At 48.2% G+C, this 18810-nt stretch overlaps 1 protein-coding gene across 3 annotated transcripts in view; it reads left to right on the plus strand.

Annotated features, from left to right (window-relative positions):
- Positions 1 to 304: 304 nt before the first annotated feature.
- TXNDC16 (thioredoxin domain containing 16) overlaps positions 305 to 18810 on the plus strand; it is a 41091-nt gene continuing 22585 nt past the window's right edge. The window contains exons 1-12 of one of the 3 annotated variants that reach the window (XM_062618494.1): positions 305 to 711; positions 7219 to 7422; positions 8364 to 8446; positions 9557 to 9630; positions 10275 to 10349; positions 10680 to 10801; positions 11291 to 11381; positions 13199 to 13355; positions 14670 to 14836; positions 16042 to 16102; positions 17451 to 17589; positions 18386 to 18532. In XM_062618494.1, the coding sequence (XP_062474478.1) occupies positions 7254 to 7422; positions 8364 to 8446; positions 9557 to 9630; positions 10275 to 10349; positions 10680 to 10801; positions 11291 to 11381; positions 13199 to 13355; positions 14670 to 14836; positions 16042 to 16102; positions 17451 to 17589; positions 18386 to 18532 (1285 nt within the window). In that variant the 5' untranslated portion in view covers positions 305 to 711; positions 7219 to 7253. Of the gene's footprint in view, positions 712 to 6618; positions 6745 to 7218; positions 7423 to 8363; positions 8447 to 9556; positions 9631 to 10274; positions 10350 to 10679; positions 10802 to 11290; positions 11382 to 13198; positions 13356 to 14669; positions 14837 to 16041; positions 16103 to 17450; positions 17590 to 18385; positions 18533 to 18810 lie in introns of those variants that run through there. The other 2 variants (XM_062618496.1, XM_062618495.1) reach the window with 2 other exon arrangements.

Below are 18810 nucleotides of genomic sequence, written 5' to 3' on the forward strand. Positions count from 1 at the left end.
GCTCGCTCCTGACAGCGCGCGCTCCCCATTGGCTGCCCGCCGGCCCGCCCCCGCCGCGCCCATCCGCAGCGCTGAGTGGTTGCCGCAGCCCGTCCGTCATTCGCGGCCTCCCCCGCGCCTCGCCTCTTCTTTCTTTGGGTTGCCGCCGCCGCCCGCCTCCCCTTTGCGCGCTCTCCCGCCCCCCCCGCCCCGCCTACCCCGGAGCGGCGGGCGGAGGCGCAGCCTGACGGTCCTCCTGCCCGCCCGGCGGAGGGGGCTGCGTTGCTGCGGCACCGCTGGGGGGGAAGCTCCGTGGTGCCCGGAGGAAGCGGAGAGATTTCCCAGAGGGGGTCCCTGGAGCTGCTGCGGGAGTCAGGACATCCCCGCCGCGGTGAGTGCAGGCTGGGCCTCTGGGGATGCGGGGGATGTGCGAGTGTAGCCCAGAGACCGCCTTTTCCTGCGGGCAGCCATCCCTGTGGCTGTAGGAGGTCGGAGGTCATAGCAGCAAGGCGGGCAGGTTGGAGACCCCCGCTATAAGACATCTGGGCCCAGGTCTCGGACATCCCACCACCGGACTGACACACACACATCGGCTTCATTTTTGGCATCCCAGATTCTCCAGCCAAACAACCAGGCCACACCCAGAGGGCTCTGAGGCCTCGGTGTGGGATGCTCTGCTAGCAGCCATGGTGGAGGGACGAGGACGTCAGCCCAAGTGCTCAGGGCACCCAGGTAGGTGACATCCCTAATCCATCTTGGAGAGAGATCAGCAGTGTCCACCCAGTGCCACCTGCTTTCCAGGGACATTGTGGGGCTAGTCCCTCATCCCCAGGGACATGCTAAACTAGGGCAGTGGCAGTGGGTGATGCTGTGGGCTGTCTGCTGCACATGGGCATCAACACACTTGTCTCCTGGTCCGGGCAGAGAAGGGCTGCAGCATGTCCCTCCTGCAGCATGTCCCTCCTGCAGCCTTGGCTAGGAGGTGAGGCACAGCAGGGCTTCTGGATGCTGGGAAGTGGTACCTGGAAGTGAAAATGAAACTCCCCAGGAAGTGGCAGGAGATGGGGCAGTGTGAGAGCATCACTGCCAAAAAACCCAGACAGCAAGGTCTAGGCAAGAGGCTGGGACACGCTTTGATGTCAGTGTGTTTCCCACCTCTGCTGGTCCTTAAGAAGCATCTCTGTGCTGCAAGATGCTGCTCCCACAGCTTGCCACAGCCATCCTTGTAGCCGTCCTTGTCCCCTGGCTGCAGGCCTGTATGTTGGATTTGCGCTGAAAAATCTGGCACCTCTGGTGCAGTGGGTCAGAGGCTGGAGTGGGGCTGTGGCGCAGGGAAGAGCTCCGTTATCATCTGACATGCTGTGCCAAATGTGCCTCCAGTGTCAGAGCTGCCCTGGAGCAGATTTGCACTGCAGGCTGATTACACAGCAATCTGCAATGTACTTAAAATGCTGCTGGTTGGAAAGTGTGCCTGCCTGGGCACAAAAGGCCTAGCAGTGCTCTGGCTTGAAACAGTGTTTCTGGTTATATGCAGGGTAGATGCCTTTGCCACACTAGTTTTTGGCTGGAAGCAGTGCATGCACCTGCTGTGGGTCCTGGCATTGCAGCCTGGTTGGGAGGCATGTCAGGGTGTCCCGTGCAGGTGGAAACATCTTCCTGCAGCTGCAGGGTCATGGCCACCACAGGACATGATGCAGGGATATGGCTGTAGGGGCCTCGCAGTTGCAGGTTGCAACCCCTGGCTTCTCCGCAGGCTGCTGGGTAGAAGGGGTGGATGGGAAGGGCCAGCAGGTATTTCATATTTCAATCTCATGATTGTAGGCCCATCCTGAAGCAGCAGAGAACCATCTTGGTGCTGTTCCAGCCCCAAACACTGGGTAACTGCAGCTTTTTTTGACCTTATTCAAGTCAGCTGGGTCAAAGAACTTGCTTGGGAAAATTGGAAAGGAGCTGGATTGAGTTCTGTTCCAGCAAAACTGGGTAGTGATAATAAGCCTGGCTTGTCTGCTGATTAAGAAAAGGCTGGTTCTGGCCACTTTTCCAAAGATGAGCAGGGAAAGGGAGCGTATAGTGAAAAATACACAAGCTAATGCAATATGTGGTAAGGAAGTGAGGCTGTTCCTGGGCAGCCATAGTATTTGCCAAACTAACACATACGCTCACACAGGACAAAAAAAAAAAGACTTAAATATTGCTTGACTTATGCAATATTTCAACAGTTGTCAGCAGAATATGTCAACAGTTGTTAGGCATGGGACGTGGGGCTGGTCTTCTACAAGTGACAGTTTCATGTAGTGGGTTTACACTGGAGAGCCGCCGTCATCCACATATGCTTCAGTGGGATCCCAAGGATGCTTTGTGTGTCCCTGAAGAGCCAATTTATCATCTACTTCAGGAGAAGAGATCTGCAGAAAATACAGCTGTTGGGACAGCTTCCATCTTCGGACAAGCTGGCTGCAGGCAATTTGGGCATGTTTGGGAAAGACTTGCTGGTCAGATCGTGACAAGCAGTTGGTGAGATTCATGTGGATCTGAGAGTGGAGGGCTGGAACAGAGAGCTTTTCAGGGAGTTTATCTGGATCTCCTAAAGGAAACCTGTGTGCAGAGTCCAAAGTGCAAGAAGTTCTGTCAGTGTTGTTTTTTTCTTGTGCTTTTCAGCAGCAACAGGAAGTATATTTGTCCTGGGGCATGCAGCCGTGCTGATGAGTGTGCATCAGCCAGTGTAGCCTGCTGTAGCTAAGGGCTTGCATCAGCCCCAAGTCGATTTGGGGTCTGTTATGTTTCCTCTCTGCCAGCAAGTCTGGGAGGGCAGCACACTGGTTAACTGCTGCTGGAAGGGCATGAAAAACATATGAGCACATTGCCAAAAAAACTGTCCTGCTGCAACAAAAGGCCTGATCTGTGTCAGTCATCACAGAAGAGGTAGAAGTGACTCCATTTAGGAACATTCTAAATGCTCCTGCTTTAGGAGCTTCTACCTAGGGAGTTAAAACTTGACAACTTAGGGCTCTGCAGGCTGGAAGATACTGATATAATGAGATAAAATGAAGGGGAAGCAGCTGGGTAATGTATTTGCTGATAAAGTGCCATTTTTTTGCAAGAAGGTAATTGATCACTGGGAGCAAAATACTCTGCTGAGGGGTGTGTGGGATTTTACACTGGCAAATGCCAAGTCCAGGTTGGTTTCCAGGTGTTTTTCCTGAGTTCAGGGAGGCCCATGGATGATGGAGATGGTATCCGGCTGGCTGTGCAGTCTGTGATTTCAGTATGACAGTAGTTCTTACTTGTCTTGAGAGCCTTAAAACCCACCCCACATCACCATCCATTGAATGAAATGTGGCTGCAGCTTCCTTGGTGATAAATATTGGCATCTGGGGGCTTTTGAGGCAAGGTGTCAGGGAAAGCAGCTGGGATCACAGTGGTGATAGAAGGATCGAGCCCCTGGTTACTGCTGCAGGATTCCCAAGCAGAACTGATGTGGCATAAGCAACTTATGCCAACACAAGATTTCATGATGGGTGTCTCTGGTGTATTTGGTTTCATTTTAGTTCATCTGCACTGGCTTCAACCACCTTGCCTGGCTCTGTCTTGGAGGTATGACAGTGAAAACATGAACCAAGTCTTACCATCTGTGCTGTGCTGGGTTGCCCCATGATCCATGGATTTAAGGGTTTCCCAGCAGTGACACAGGGCTGGTTCACACTTCCTTGGTATTTTAACACGTCTCTGGTAATCCTGCAAGTGGCTGCAGTAAAGGGTTCTGGCTGTTACCAGCCCTATGGTGTTAATTTTCCCTTTATGGAAATGAGGTGACAGAGGAAGTGACCTTAAAGCTGGATATTCGAGCATGGATTGTTGGGGCACAGCGGGAAGCTGCTGGGCAGGATGGAGTAATGAGAGATGAGAGAACATGAGCAGAGAAGGGATGAGCACACATTTTTGTGTGAAAGGTGAGCAAAGCATGGGGAGAAAGCTGGGCTGAGGGTGGTGGAACAGAGCGAGGAGTCGTGGTGGGCAGACTTTGGGAGAGGTGCAAGGAGAAGAGTAGCAATGTCACAGCATGTGGATACGGCAGAAAGTGGAGCTTCTGCTTCTCCAGCAGTCAGATCAGGTAAAGTTCTAGGTATAATTCCATGAAGTCTTTGAGGCATTGGAGGCTGCTCCTCTTTTTCCTTGACAGTAAGCTTTCCCATTTGACTTGGGCTGGTTCCCACATACCAGCATTGAATTTATTTTTCCATCGATGCTGTAGCCAAGTTTAATAAATTATTAGTCATTTATTAGTCATTTAATAAACAGCACCCTCACACTCCAATCTCTGTCCCCACTGTAAGCCAGAGGAAAAGATGGGAGGGCAAAGGACCAGAAATGCCTGGTACTTCCCAAAGCTGGAAAGGAGAAAATGAGATGAAAATTAAAAAAATAAATCATGGCTTTCTCAGCTCTGTCTTTTCTCCTTTGTGCTGTTCAGGCCTGATCCAAACACCTCACCTATATGAGGGGGAGCCTGTGAAGGCTGAGCATGCCTGGTTGTCATTAACATTTCATTCTTGCAGCAAGGCAAGAGGGATTTTGTCTGCTCGTTTTTGAGCATTTGAGTTTGGGCTCATCACAGAGCAGCGATAGTAAGCTGACAGCATCTGACAGGGTGTTGGAGGGAATGACAGTCCATGGACACAGGGGTGTTTGTTAACGAAAAGAGCTGCAGCTCATGATGCAAAGCAAACCACTTCTACATGGCTTCAATTCCGCCTTTGTGCCTTTGTTGACCAGGGACCAGCCATGCCGCAGCACATCCAGCAGCAAAGACCAATAGCTGAAGAGCAGGCTGCGAAGGAGCAAGGGAAATGAAGTGGGAAGAAGATGCACTACTCATCCCGTAGTGGTTGTCCACAGGAAGCTCTCCTGAGTTCCTTAATCTGAGCAAGAAGAGTGAAACAGTTGTGGCAGGGAGGGCTGCTGGTGAACCCCAGCAGCAGACTTACACGCTTGATCTTTCCTTGGTTCACAAATTTCCTTGGCTTCTTTCCTAGTTAGCTCCAGGTGGAAAACCAGCATGGAAGGGACTGCCCTGCAGCCCTGTGTGGGTTATGAGGTTCGCCCCCCATGCTACTGATGTCAGAATAACACAAGGCTGGACAGAGCAAGGTGTGACAAGCTGTCATGTTAAGGAGATCTTTACTCCAGTAAGGGGGAAAATTTCACCTCTTTGTCTGTAAGTTTGACAGGTTTGTTACTGTCCCAGAAAAGATGAGACCCTGGAGCTGGGTTAACCTGTCAGAGCCCTCTGCAGGTGCTCCACTGGCCAGCACACTATATTGGAGGGTGATTCAACATTCCTAGTGGGGATTTACAGTAACAGATTCACCCACTGAGTTAAAACTTTTAAGTCAATTTTAAAGACAATTTTTAAGTTTCTGAAAACACACAGAAAATAGATGAGAATTTTTGTTATAATTTTATGAGGGCTTAAGGTTTGAAGATTGCATTGACAGTATAACATACTAACTGTGAGAATAAGCATGAAAATAATGTATATAAAGCCAGTTAAAAAGCAGTCATTAAATACACAAGTATAGCTCTTACCCAGTAGGTGACCCTGTGAGGGGAGAAAACAGGTTCAGCTCACTGACTGATCCCACCAGTTACAATGGAGTCTTCCCTAATTTTTCCCCTCTTAATTTCATATATTTATATGATTTAATTCAAATTAGTAACTTCCTGTAGTCCTTCCACCATTTACCAATTGATGAGCTAGTTTGCATAAGGCTCCATAACTTATCGCCTCACAATACATGCTCAGGGGTCAGGGGTCTTTTGACCTGTGGGTGTGATTTTTAGTATTATAATGAGAGTATAATGAGGATAGTTCATCAAAAGGATGCCCTAGTCATGTTTTGCTGACTCCTGAAACCACATTTTGACAATTGTCCAGGATGTAGCAGACTTCAAGGACAGTCTTTGTTGATTAGAGGTTTGTTAGTCTTGTTTTTCTCAGTCCTGTTTTCCTCAGTTCTGTTTTTCTTAGTCCACCTACACAAGGCCAAAGCTTCTGTGGCTATCAGTTCTCATCATATACCATTCTTATTTCAGGTCTCCTGACCCTTTAAGAGACCCTTATATCTGTCCGGGCTTTTTCATAGTGATACAAGTTTCAATTTCTCAACTGTATACCTATGGAGCTTTAATTAAATATGGCTATGGTGTTTTAACCTTATATCGCTATGGAGTTTGAGTATGTGCCTGTGGAGCTGGAGTGGCTCTAGTTATACATACTTTGTTAATGATTGGTATGAAATTCTCTTGCTTTACAATAGAAGTATAGCTTCCTTGTTGTTTAGCTGCAAGGTGGTTTATCAGTACATGGTGTCTTCAATTCCCACACCTGCAAGGGAGTATAGCAGAGCCTGGCCACGGGGCCTTCCCTCCTCTCCCCTCTCTATTAAGTTTGTCTCAGCATATGCCAAGGTCGCAGGGTTGCCTGGGCAACTATCACTGGGTAGATTCTGTGCATATCGACTGCATTCCATGCTGGAAATAGCAGCTGCATTTTACCCTAAAATTGCCTTAATATCGTAACATAACTTTGAGGATCTGTGGGTGGAGGGATGGTCTTTAATTTCTCACATTATTTCACACAAGCCCAAGGAGTTTGCACAAATCCCTCTCCCATTTGATGTAGCTGAAACCTCAAGCAGCAGAGAGCTGGGGCAGGCACTGTGGGAGGGCTCTTCCATCTCCCCACATCATTTGACATCATCTGAAGTAAGCAGTGTGGCCTGTCCTTTTGTGAACACCTCTTTCAGTGGCATTTAGAATGCTAGTGGCATCCTCAAAGCTTTTTAGCAAGATTTGAGACTGTTTGGGTGGGTTTTCTTTCACATGATGCCGTCACTGTTTTCTGCCTGTACATGTAATTTCTGTTTGATTCAAAAGAAGAAAAAAAGAAAGAAGAAAACCAGCCCTAAACTGAAATCACTGAGAGTCCATGCACTTACAGATACCGTTCAGAGGAAAGAGAATGGCCTTTGCTGTCATCTTTACAGTTGTTTGGATCACCTGCTGTTGTATCACTAATTCATGATGTCCTTGAGACGATTATGTCACATCTAGAAATTCCAGACATGCTGCACTTAACTGAACAGCTCATATATATATTTGTGTCCATATGTATAATAGATACGGTTTTGTGTGTGTATATACATAATATTTGTTTGTTTGTTTATTTCTTTTTCTCAGTTGTCGCTCTCCCGTGCCTGTAGCTGATAACAGCCATGTCAGCCCAAAAGGACAGTTGGGTTTCTTCCTTCTCTTTCCTGCTCTTTTGTGCGTCCTTCATCCCAACGTGTGGAAGTGCGAGGGTGCTGCAGGAGCTGAGCCCCCAGCGGTATTTCAGTGCCTTGCAAGCCGGCAGAGCATCCCTAGCTTATTTCAGCCATAACGGTATGTATTTAACAGTATGCATTTATATCAGCTTGGGTTTTCAGCAAAGGCCTGTGTGAGGGTGTGTCAGTGGAACAGTGAAGAGGCAATTCTTGAGATTTTTAAACCTGAAGTGATTTTGAAGAGCTCATCAAGCTCAGCTGGCAAACCTGTGTTTGCATGGCTCCAAGTGCTCCTGACAGGCAGAGACCTTTTGGGGTGGGATCTTTCCTGGTTATGTCCCCAGGCACACTCCTTCAAACCCCTTCATGACGTTTCTGGAGGTACCTTGGAAGAGAAACCCAGGCTCCTAAGGAGTTGTCCCATGAAAGGGGCCAGTTTTCTCTTCCATGGTACCTCCGAGGGAAAGGAGGATTCCTTGCATGCAGGGAAACTAAGTGCTGTCAAGAATTAGAAGATCCTTGGCCTTGCCTTTCTTTTCCTGCTCCTTTATGACCTCTGGATATGGTTTCCCAGAGACATCGCTGTGGGCTGAAACACTGACACAGCTCCTATGTCAGCACTGAGAGGCTAGGTGTGTTATAAAGGAAGGAGGGGACACTGCAGGTATTCATGTTGTTGTCTGTAATTAGTTTTGTTTCAATAAATACTTTACTCTTGGAGTAAGAGCAGGACCGTATTGTGTTAAGCAGTGTCTCAGTGCATGGCACGAGGATGCTCTTGAGTCTGAGGACTTGAAGCCCAGCACAACACTCATCTGACAGAACCATTCCCAGTCCCTCCGTCTCTCCCAGCCATATCCCTGCAGACATCTCTGCTGGCAGTGTGCCACAGCTCCCTGTTTGCTCTGCTCAGGTCTGCTCTGGTGTCCCAGGGATTTTTGCGTGGGGACCTTAGCATGCTGTTACCATGATAGAGCACAGACAGTGCTTGCCCTGAAGGTACTCTCATCTGCCCCACCTGTAAGGGGAGATTGAAAATGGAGTTTTTTTGTGTTTCAGTTTCACCTGGTGCCCAGCCCTTCTTGCAGCAGATTGAGAACTCAGCAGAGGCTCTCCAGGACTATGGCATTTCAGTGGTGAAGGTAAACGGAGATGAGGGGCAGGACAAGCTGTTTCTGCAGATTATTTCTGCGGGGCTTCCTGTGGTGTGGACAGAGCCACCTTTGGGGCTGACTCCACAAGAAAGCAGACCAGGGCATCCCGTTTCATCCCTTGCCTTGGCCTTACCTCAGCTGCTTGTGAGTTGCATTGCACCTTCTGCCTGCAGGCTGTAGGCAGGTTCCTGTGTCCCAGAGAGGCTTGATGTTGTGCCTGTGTCTCTAAACCCCTCAAAGCAGAGGACTGGCAGTGCTGTAGGTCAGGCAGGGGCAGCCCTGAGCTGCTCCTGGCCTCCCAGTTCAGTCCCAGTAGATGAACCTGTGCACTTTGAATTGTGTTCCTGGCTTTAGGGGCCATTTTTCCTGCAGATTGCTGTTTTTCATGGCCACCCCGCATAACAGGCTTAGCTGGCTGGACTTATCTGGCCTCTCAGCAGCTGCATGGGGCATATGGAATTGCCTGGTCATTGCTGTGTACCCATGGGCATGGCAGAAGAGTATGATCCCCCGTGTGCTGCACAGGAGGGCATCAGCCTGCTTGTCTCCCTCTGGTGGGACTTGCCCAATTCCTTCCAAAGCTCCCTCGTGCCAGCTCAAACTGCAGAGAATGATGGAATGCCCATGGCAGGGGGGTTGGAACTAGATGATCTTAAGGTCTTTTCCAACCCTAACTATTCTGTGATTCTATAGATAGGGGCATTTCACTTCTTTTCAATTCAGTGCAATACATATTTCATATAAAGGGGTTTTTATCTGAAGCTTTGTGCAGATTTAGGTGAGGGAATTACAAATTCAGGCAAGTGTAATTAGATTATAAGAACTGCATATATATATATGTCAGCAATCTGTCACTTTGAGTATGTTGGGCAGATCATAGTATCTCCTGATCCTGTGTGACCCAAATCAAGGCAGGCTGAGCTGAAGAACTGAAATACAAACTCCAGTACCTGTCTCTGGACTCCATTTTATTGTATTCTCTCTCCTAGTAGGTTTGGAAAGGCTGTATTTTATTCCTGAGTGGAATAAAACTGTAGTGCTGTGTGTTTGTAGTCATTTGTAGAGCTGAATGTCTAATTACATGCTTTCAATGTCTAGGTTAATTGTCCCAAAGAGGATGTCTCAAGATACTGTGGAAAAGAAAATGCATTAAGGAAAGCCTACCTGTTCAGGTGAGGAGGCTTTCTGGGCACCACTCTGTGACTGCTTTCCAGTGCAAGTGTTTGAAGGAAATGCTGTTGATTATCAGAGAGGTCTGTGGAGGAGGAGAGGAGCCATGAAGACAGCAGTGACATCAGCTTTCTGGCGGCTTCCAACCACCAGGTCCACCAGAGTTACACTCAAACCGCTAGGTTTTGTGTCTAGTCCTAGAATGAAACACTGCTTATTGCTCTTTCTGTCTGTATAGTTAGCTCGTCTGCCCTCGATGTGAAGGGTTAGCTCTTGGTCTCCATGGGTTGTCAGCTGGACACTTCTCCATATATCAGCTCAGTTCTCACTGACTGTTGTACATGACCCACAGGGACTTTTCCTCTGCTGGTGAGGGTCTACGGGGTGGTGCTTGGTATATAGAGACCTTCTGTCAGTCTGTGCTTCTCATCAAGAGGCCCCAGAAGCTGAGTGAAACAGCAGTGACAGAGGTGACAGCTAAACCAGCCTAATCCTACTAAATCCTCAGATTCAACCCTGAAGTTTTCTTTCCAGCCACCCCTGCCAGCAAACACCTGAAGCATTCCGCAGACTGAAAATCATATTAGTACATGTAGCTGATCTTTCATAGTTGCTTTGGTGATACTCCTTTTTTTCCCCTCCATAGAGGTAACATGCTGATCAGAGAGTTCCCCACGGATGCCTTGTTTGACGTGGACTCCATTGTTGCTAACGTTTTGTTGTAAGTACAGACCAGATGCATCCCTATGAAATCTTTTACTTTCCATTTTCACTTGTTGATAGGAAGTTTTGCATAAATACAAGCCCCATGTATTCCAGAGGCGGCTCTCAGCCAAGCAGAAAGCTGCTTGTCCCTTTGGTATGGTTTGACCTTGTTAAAACTTTGCCCTTGAGATGACTCACCAGCACACATCTGGGCAACTGTATTTGGCTGTGAATCTTCAATCTGCCAACAAGAAGCTGGAATTCTACCTTGTTTTCCCCATCACAGTTATGTGGCTGCAAATTTGCTCTTAAAATAGTTGCTAATGAGTTTTTTCTGATTCCTCAGTGCCCTGCTCTTTAATGAAGTTAAATACGTTGAAACACTGGCAGATCTTCAGAACATTGAAAATGCCTTGAAAGGGAAGGCGAACATGGTCTTTGCCTATGTACCAGCTACTGGGACAGCAGGTATTAACACTGATTTTTTTGCCTTTGCTCTCCTTACAGAGTATTTTTTACTAAGGTATAAGGGAGCTGAGTTTCTGAACCAAAATCCTGAAAATGGGGCATCAAGGAAACCTGAAAGGGCCACCCAGACACAAGTTCTCCACCTCTGTATGTCTTGCTGTGTTTCCAAAGGGATCAGTTGCACCAGGAAAGTTTTGCTGGGAGCATAAACTTTCAGATATGGGCTTGAGACAAAAAGGAAGCCAGCGGTTGCTGTCTTGAAAAATAAATAAACCCATAGGCAGATTCACGTACACCATCTGTGTTTGCTGGGGATCAGCAGCTGGGTCCAGCTCCAGTTACTCAGTTACCTGTATACTGTGTCTTCAGACAGCTATGGCTTTTTACGGAGTTTCTGAAAGCCTGGGCATTGGTACTTACAAGTGGGAAGGATGAAGGTGGAGATGTGGAGGGAGCCGAGATGAGATCATCTTGCCTTTCTCTTTCCAGAGCACAGAGCCGTGATGGAGGCGGCTTTTGTCTATGGGACTGTCCACCAGTTTGTTTTGACAACTGAGGCAACGCTGTTGAAAGACAGTAGGTATGTCCAGACACACCCTTCAGGTAGAGCTGCTCTACTCTTGGTTTCTCAGATTTCCCAGGTCAAATCTGGTTACTGGGATGTTGTTCTGGGGGTGTGCAGTCGGATCTGTTTTGCTTTTCCAAAACCAGCTGCTGCCTGTGTTCCTGGATTTGGACTAGCCATGCCATTTGTGACTGTCCATTGAATGGGATTTTATAGAAGAGCCAACTTTCTCCTTTCCATGGTCAAACCTCACATTTTTCAGAGGGCTGATACATGTAGCCTTCTGTTTTGATGATCAAGTCTGGCCAGCTGAGAAGGGTAAAAGCTGATGCAGTGGGTTGGAGCAAAGCCCTCCCAGTTCTATACTTTGCCTCTGCGGTGGCCATGGGTGTTTTGCAAGGGGTATAAGGAAATCACAGAATCGATAAATGGATTGTGTTGGAAGGATCCTTAAAGTTCCAACCCCACTGCCACAGGCAGGGACACCTTCCACTAGACCAGATTGCTCAAAGTCCTGTCCAGCCTCGCCTTGAACACTGCAGGGATAAAGCAGCCACAGCTTCTCTGGGCAACCTGTGCCAGAGCTTCACTACCCTCAAAGCAGAGTTTCTTACTAATATCTAATCTAAATCTACCCTTTTTCATTGTGGATGAAATGGATGTGTGTCGCCTACAGCCTCCCATCTTCTGGCAGCCTGAGGTTTCAGGACTCTCAGAGATGGGAGCTGAACCTGTATTACGGTGTTAACAGCCACCAGAGTTTCTTAAGCACATTTTTACTTTTTATCTCAGCAACTTTTGGCAGCAGAGAGTTCTGCAGCTGTATGAGACACTGCTCTTGTATTTGGGAATTCCCATCTGATGTCCTCACTTGATCTAGCTAGCTGGGGCCATCCACTTGCCATGTGGGACCTGCATTAAAAGGGCAGATCCTTCAACGCAGTGTGCTTCTGATGTGATATACTGCAGTCAGAAAACTGAGAGGGAGGAAGGTGGAAATATGACATAGTGTGTGATGTCTTCAGCAAAGCATTTATATAGCAATTTGCCTGCTCTCATAGGTGACACCAAGGCAGACACCGAAGCTGTCCTGCCCTGCGCTGCTATCCTGTCCTTCAGAACCATCAGGGATAGCATTTTGTGGCTGCCACTAGATGGCACGCTTGTCATTTGGACAGGAATTGACTTCATTCTTGAAACAAAGAGGACACCAGCAGGCCATCTCAGCTGATGACATGGTGGTAGCTTCACCAGTGTGCATAGCTTTCAGACAACTGGGGCAGCAGGCTTTGAGATCCAATACTGCAGTCTGCTCTTCCATAGGAAGACCAAAAATCCCTTTATGAAGAAGCTGATCCTAGTTTTAGAGGTGGGGAATGTGTGCCGCAGGAAAAGGAACATGACTTCCTAAAGTTAACCCACAGACCAACACCAGAATATTCCCTATGTGTCATTAGTGAGGAAAAGGACATGAGAAAAATATGTAGACTTCAGCTCTTCTACTCCCGCCAGGGTCTTCATTGCAGTGGCATGAGAAAAGCTTGATTTGTGTCTGTCTCAAGCTGGGCCAACTGTTCTGGGGTTGGGCTTATTTACACCTGGTGAGCCGGGGTCTTCAGTAGATGTTCATCGCAGTTATGAAAGGCATCTGGACACAGTTGTACCTGTCAGTAGGAGGGCTCTTGAAGAAGTCCCACAGACCTGCCAAACCCTGAACTTGAGGATCATCTGCCCTGTAAAACATGCCAGCAAACATGGTCACTCTGTCAGAGCATTTTAAAACCCTGTGATGGATGCCTAGCTCAGCATGGATTTTGCTTTCTCTCTCACAGCACTGATGAGCCTGATGTGTCATCAGCCTCACTGGTGTTCTGCCACTGCCAGCGGGCAACAGACCTGGTGCAGCCCTGCAGGAGGACAGCCATGGAGCAAGCTCTGACAATGCTCAACATCCACAGGCACCTCAAGCTCATGGGGGCTCCTCTGGTGGTATGACTGGGAAAGAGGAGCCACTTGGGCTGTGGGCATGAGGGAAGCTGGGATGGACGTGAGGATGAGGGAGGTGTGAGCGGAGGGCAAGGCTGAGCATGAGAATCTGCCCATTTCCCATGAAGTTAATTGCAAAGCTCCCAGGTTGAGTCGAAGCAAGGAGCATGGGGCTGGATAGGGCCAACACTCCATTGCACTAATCAGCTTGCTTGGATCTTTCCAGAGAGCCCTGTAAGCACCATGAGTGGGAATGGGATGGAGGTGCCTTGGACTCTGCTGGAATGAAACAGAACAGAATAAAATAAAATAGAATAGAACATTTCAGTTGGAAGGGACCTAAAATGATGATCTAGTACCACTGCCTCACCACTTCAGGGCTGGCCAAAGCATGTTATTTAGGGCATTGTGCCGATGCCTCTTAAACCGACAGACTTGGTGCATCGACCACCTCCCTAGGAAGCTTGTTCCAGTTTTTAATCACCCTCTTGATAAAAAATGCTTTCTAATGTACACTCTAAACCACCCCGGGTGCAGCTTTGAACTATTCCCACATATTCTCTCTGGATACGAGAAAGAAGAGATCAGCACCTTCCTCTTCACGTCCCCTTCTCAGGAAGCTATAGAGAGCAATGAAGTCACCCCTCAGCCTCCTTCTCTCCAAATGAGACAAACCCAAAGTCCTTAGCCACTCCTCTAGGGTCCCCACAGGATGCTAAGCACCGTGGGGAGTTCTATATCAGTCACTCATGCCTTGCTCAGCACAAGAGACAGGAGGCTCCCTCCTATCTCCTATTTCCATTGGGCAGTGAACTTCAGCAAGCTTCCAGTTCCCACTGTGACATCTTTGCGCATCCAAAAGGAAGGGTAGGTGAGCTGGGAAGTGCCTTTTTCAGGCAGCCTCCTGGCTAGGCCCAAGGAGAGAAGGCAGTTCATGAAGCAGCATGTCCAAGGCAGGAAGGGAGAGGATGCCAGCTCTTGCATGTTGTGGCTGGGGTTTTCAGACTGCCCCGGGGAATGGATGCCAGGTAAATAAAAAATAATGGAGATTTGACATCTGGAATTGCTAAGTCACGAAGAATGTGCATAATAAAACCCAGGTTTTTAACAGGGAGGGTCATGACAAGTTGTAACAGTTTAACTGGGGTTGTGTGGGTTCTGCTGTGATGGATATTCTAGAATCAGAGTTGAAGGCGTTTTCTCAAGAGTCTCATTTCTGTGGTTGGGGAGCATATGGTGGCTTGGGCTGTGCAGAAGAGCTAAGGTGCCTTTATTGGTGTGGAGATGTGCTGCAGTGTAACCATGTCTCTTCTCCAGACAGAGGTTGCTGAGGACCCAGAGAAGGTTTCTACTGTTCACTTACAGCTTGGGCTACCACTTGTGTTCATTCTCAGCCAAACAGAGACCTACGAGGCTGACAGGAGGACAGCAGAGTTTGTGGCCTGGCAGCTCCTGGGAAAAGCAGGAGTTGCCCTTTTGTCCAGGTATTTACTCTCAGATGTTTTGGGGATCTCCTTGCTTATTGTGGTGTTTCAGAGCTCGGTTACTCCACCTGAATAATTGACTATCCACCACCAGGTGATAGTCAGTTACTCACATTTGGATGAGAGGCAGTAAAACTAGGTGTACTGAGTTTGCATGATTTGTGATAGAGTGGCTTGGTGGGCATCTGGCCCCCAGGCAAGGTCAGCCCACCACACTAGGCTATATCCTGCAAGAAAATGTCATGTTTAAGGAGTGGTCCAGAGTCAGATTAATTTAGTTTCAGACTGGCTGGAAGTGTAAAAACGTTTGAGTCTCTTGCTGATTTAGAAGTGGAGAACAATCAGACTAAGAGAGATTTTGGAAAGGAAACTTAACACCAATGGAAGGCTTGTATCTTGCCCTCAAATTAAGGGCAGAAGGAAATCCAGTAAAGAAGGTGGACTGTGAGTGCTGGGTGTTGGGATGCAGTGGGTGTCTCCACTCAGCGATGCTCCTCAGTCAATTAGGTCTCTCAGAGTTGGACCAGCACACGTATCTCCTGTCCTCCTGGGGAGCAAGCTTGTGGCTAGCCTTGGGGCAGCAGTGCTGTGCAGGGCTGGGTTCCTCTCTGGTTGATCACCAGTTACTTATTTCTGCTCCATGGGCTCAGGAGCAGCCTGTACACACAAGGCTGGCTTGTTTGCAAATGCTTCCATGGTGTCTTGCCAAAGGAAGCGTGCAGTCCCTGAAGGCATGGTTGCACAGCCTTTGGATCTGTCTCCTGGCAGCTGTGCAAATGGGAAGAGATGGAGGAAGGATGGGTGTGGGCTCTCTTATTGCAGCTTTCTGCCACAATGGTACCCTCTCTGTATGGAGGCATTTCTTGGCTGCATTTATGCATGAGCTGATGTCCACCAGCAGAGCAGCTGCACTGGGATGTGGTCACCAGTTTGTGAGCAAAGACCCAAATCACAGAAAGGGAATCCAAGCTCCTTGTGAAATAGGCACGTTATGCAGCACAGTCCCACCAGAAGGTCACTTGGAGCCTGTTTCTTCACCACTGACATTGATTCTGGGTTCCTGCAAGTTCTTGGGGCAGTCTGAAAGCATGACTCTGTGAGGATGTGGTGCTGCTGAGGAAGGTGGGCTTGCCAGCGAGGCAGGCTGAGCAGAGGGGGTGACCTTGCATGTCACACCATCTAATATTCACTTTGTACTTTGAAAGGGACCTTTTAGGTTTGAATGTTCTGCGCCGGTCAAACATTGCGCTCAAGACGCCAGATGAGGTCAGATGCTGGATTTCTTTACAGCTCCTATTTCCCTATCTGGGCATGGTGCTCTTGGGAGGTGTTGGGGTGTTGCTCAGCTCCGTTGTTACTTGACAGCCTTCCCAGAAGCTCAAGGGGTAGTGTCTTTCCCTAGATGCACACATGTACTTGGAACAGCCTGAGTTTGGTACTGCAGAGCAATTGTGCCTGCTGGTGAGGATAAAATACTGAGTTTACTTTGGTCTCAAAATATAGGATGACATCTCCATTACACCTTAAGGCAACACAAGTTGGTGAACTACCTAATATAGTAGTCCAAGTGCAAATTCCTTTAGACTTCTAAAGGCTCTTGCCCCTTTAGCAAAGGCATTCTAAGGATGGGAGAGGAAACGCATGAAACTGAGTGCAAACAACCAAAGGTCTGTGCTGAACTGATGTAACTGAATGCCTCTGGCAGTGATCTGGGAAAAGGGCAGGGTGTAAGATAAATGAAGTTGATCAAGACGAGCTAAACTCTGGAGGGGCCTGACCCAGCTTGTGAGGCAACATGGAATTCGGTGCTGACAAATGCCAGGGAGCACACGTTGCCCCAGATTACCTGAGCTGTCACACTTGTGATTGCAAAGATACAGGATCAGACCTGAACCTGAGCATCCCTTGAGGGCTTCCCATGCCCTGGTGAGAGATGTACCTGTTGTGTTTCTCCTCTTAGAGCCAATGGGAGGTGCCAGCAGTTTGTCGTTTCTCTCAGTTCAGTACAAAATTAATTTTCTCTGAAGTGTCTTTTGCTGAGACAGTGCCAGAACTGATTTTAAGATGACAAGGTCTCATTTCTGAGAAATACATTTTGCTCTTTTCTTTCCATGGGTTGTCAGCCCCTGTACACTTGGGAGCACTCTTCTTTGTTGAGCTCCATGAGATAAAGGATTTTTTGTGCCAGTTTCCAGGCTGTGATGGGCTGCTCTGACCCAGCCTGACACCTCTAGAGTGCGGACAGCTGAGTGGACCCTGTACCTCCCTGCTCTCCTTCAGTGTTTGGCCACTGGGCTTTTTCTTGCAGAAGTGGATCTAAGTTTGGAGGTGGAGTGAGTGTTCACTTTCACCTCTCCAGGCACAGGATCCCACATAGCCACGAGCACTTACGTGCAAGGAAACATCAGTCTGGAGTGAGAAAACCTCATACACAGGTGAAATTGGGCAAAAGAATCCCACCCCAGGTCCTCCCCTGCTTGGCAGCTTTAGGAATCTGTAAATACGCCCAAAAAAGGAGTTGGGTGATGGTGCCCGTCAGCCTTGATTTTGGTATATGGACAGAATAGGCAGAGGGTGATCTTTTGCTCCCACTGATTTATTCTGTTTTCCTTAGGGAGTGCCAATCAAATACTTGCTCTTGGAAGACACTGATGAAGTTATAACCCTGGTGAAAGAGAAGAACAAGGTCAAACAAATCCAGGAGGATGAGGGGGAAGAGGAAGATGAGGATGAAAAAGAGAATAATAATCAAGGTGTGCACCTAAACAATGAAAAGCTGATTGTCATCAGATAGGACATGCATCGGCATCTGCTAGAGATGTGGAGGCATACGTTAAAGCATTAGAGAACACTTTTGCAAATCCAAAGCAAACCGTCACAGTCACATCATGGTTGTACAAGTGGCTCTTTCAATTCTCTGCAGATCACTGGAGTTTTGTGGCAGACAGGCACAGGGAGGAAAATCAGCAGTTGTTAGAGGAACAGTTATAGAAGTGCTGCATGAGGGACAGGGGTGCTTCTGCTTGAATACATTCAGCTTTAGAGGCGTGAGGGGTTTAAAATGCACCCAGCACTGTCTTCTTTTCAAGCATCAGAAGAGCCTCAGAATTATCAGGCCCATTAGAAAGGTTTGAGACATGGTTTTCTGTAAGCTGTTCCAGGCTTGCCTTCCCCAGGGAGAAAACACTGGGCCCTGCAGCACGTCCTTGAAAATGCATTGTTTTCCATGGAAAAATAGTTTTGTTTTAGGAAAAAAAGTGGCACAGGAGCACAGGATGCTAGAGGAGCCAACATGCTGGAAGAATAATGTTCAAATCACAGGGCACAACTGGTGTGAGATGGCATGAGTACCTTTTGATGAGCTTGTACTTGTGTTCTGCCTCCACTCCCCTGTATGAGATAGTTACTTACCCCCTGCCAACAGTCACCATGTCCCTGCTGAAAAGGACTGGCTTAGGAAAACACAGGGCTTGGGTGGCGCAGGGGGCTGCAGTTCCCTCTGCCTTGCACATGTACCTGTGTTCATGTACAGCTGTGGGTCCCTTGCAGACATTCAGGATGATGAGGTGGTGGAAGCAGTTTCCAGGGACAAGAAGCGAGAGCTGCCCCTGGAGCAGATCCGTGTCCTGACAGAGGAAACCTTCCACTCTGCTCTCTTGGAGACTGCCCGGACAGTGGTGCTGTTTTATGCCAGCTGTGAGTATGAGGTGTGGTCTGGTGTCCTTTCTCTGAGCTTGCGCTGCTCGCTGTGCTTTCCATCCTGTGGTAATCCTGTAGGCAAGTTTAAATGATAAGTGCTGCATCCAGCCCCATAGGCCTCCCCGCTGAGCAATCAGATTAAATCAGTTCTTCTCACTGACTGATAATGTGTGAAGACAGTATCTCTCAGCATAGAAGTTACCAATGTTCATAGGTTTTTAACCTTCATTTTACAGGGACCAAATGTAGGACAAGAGGGGATATTGTGGTATCAC

Source organism: Pezoporus occidentalis, unplaced genomic scaffold, assembly GCF_034315485.1.
Source record: "Pezoporus occidentalis ecotype Australia unplaced genomic scaffold, CSIRO_AGI_Poc_V1 ctg200, whole genome shotgun sequence".
Taxonomy (NCBI): domain Eukaryota; kingdom Metazoa; phylum Chordata; class Aves; order Psittaciformes; family Psittacidae; genus Pezoporus; species Pezoporus occidentalis.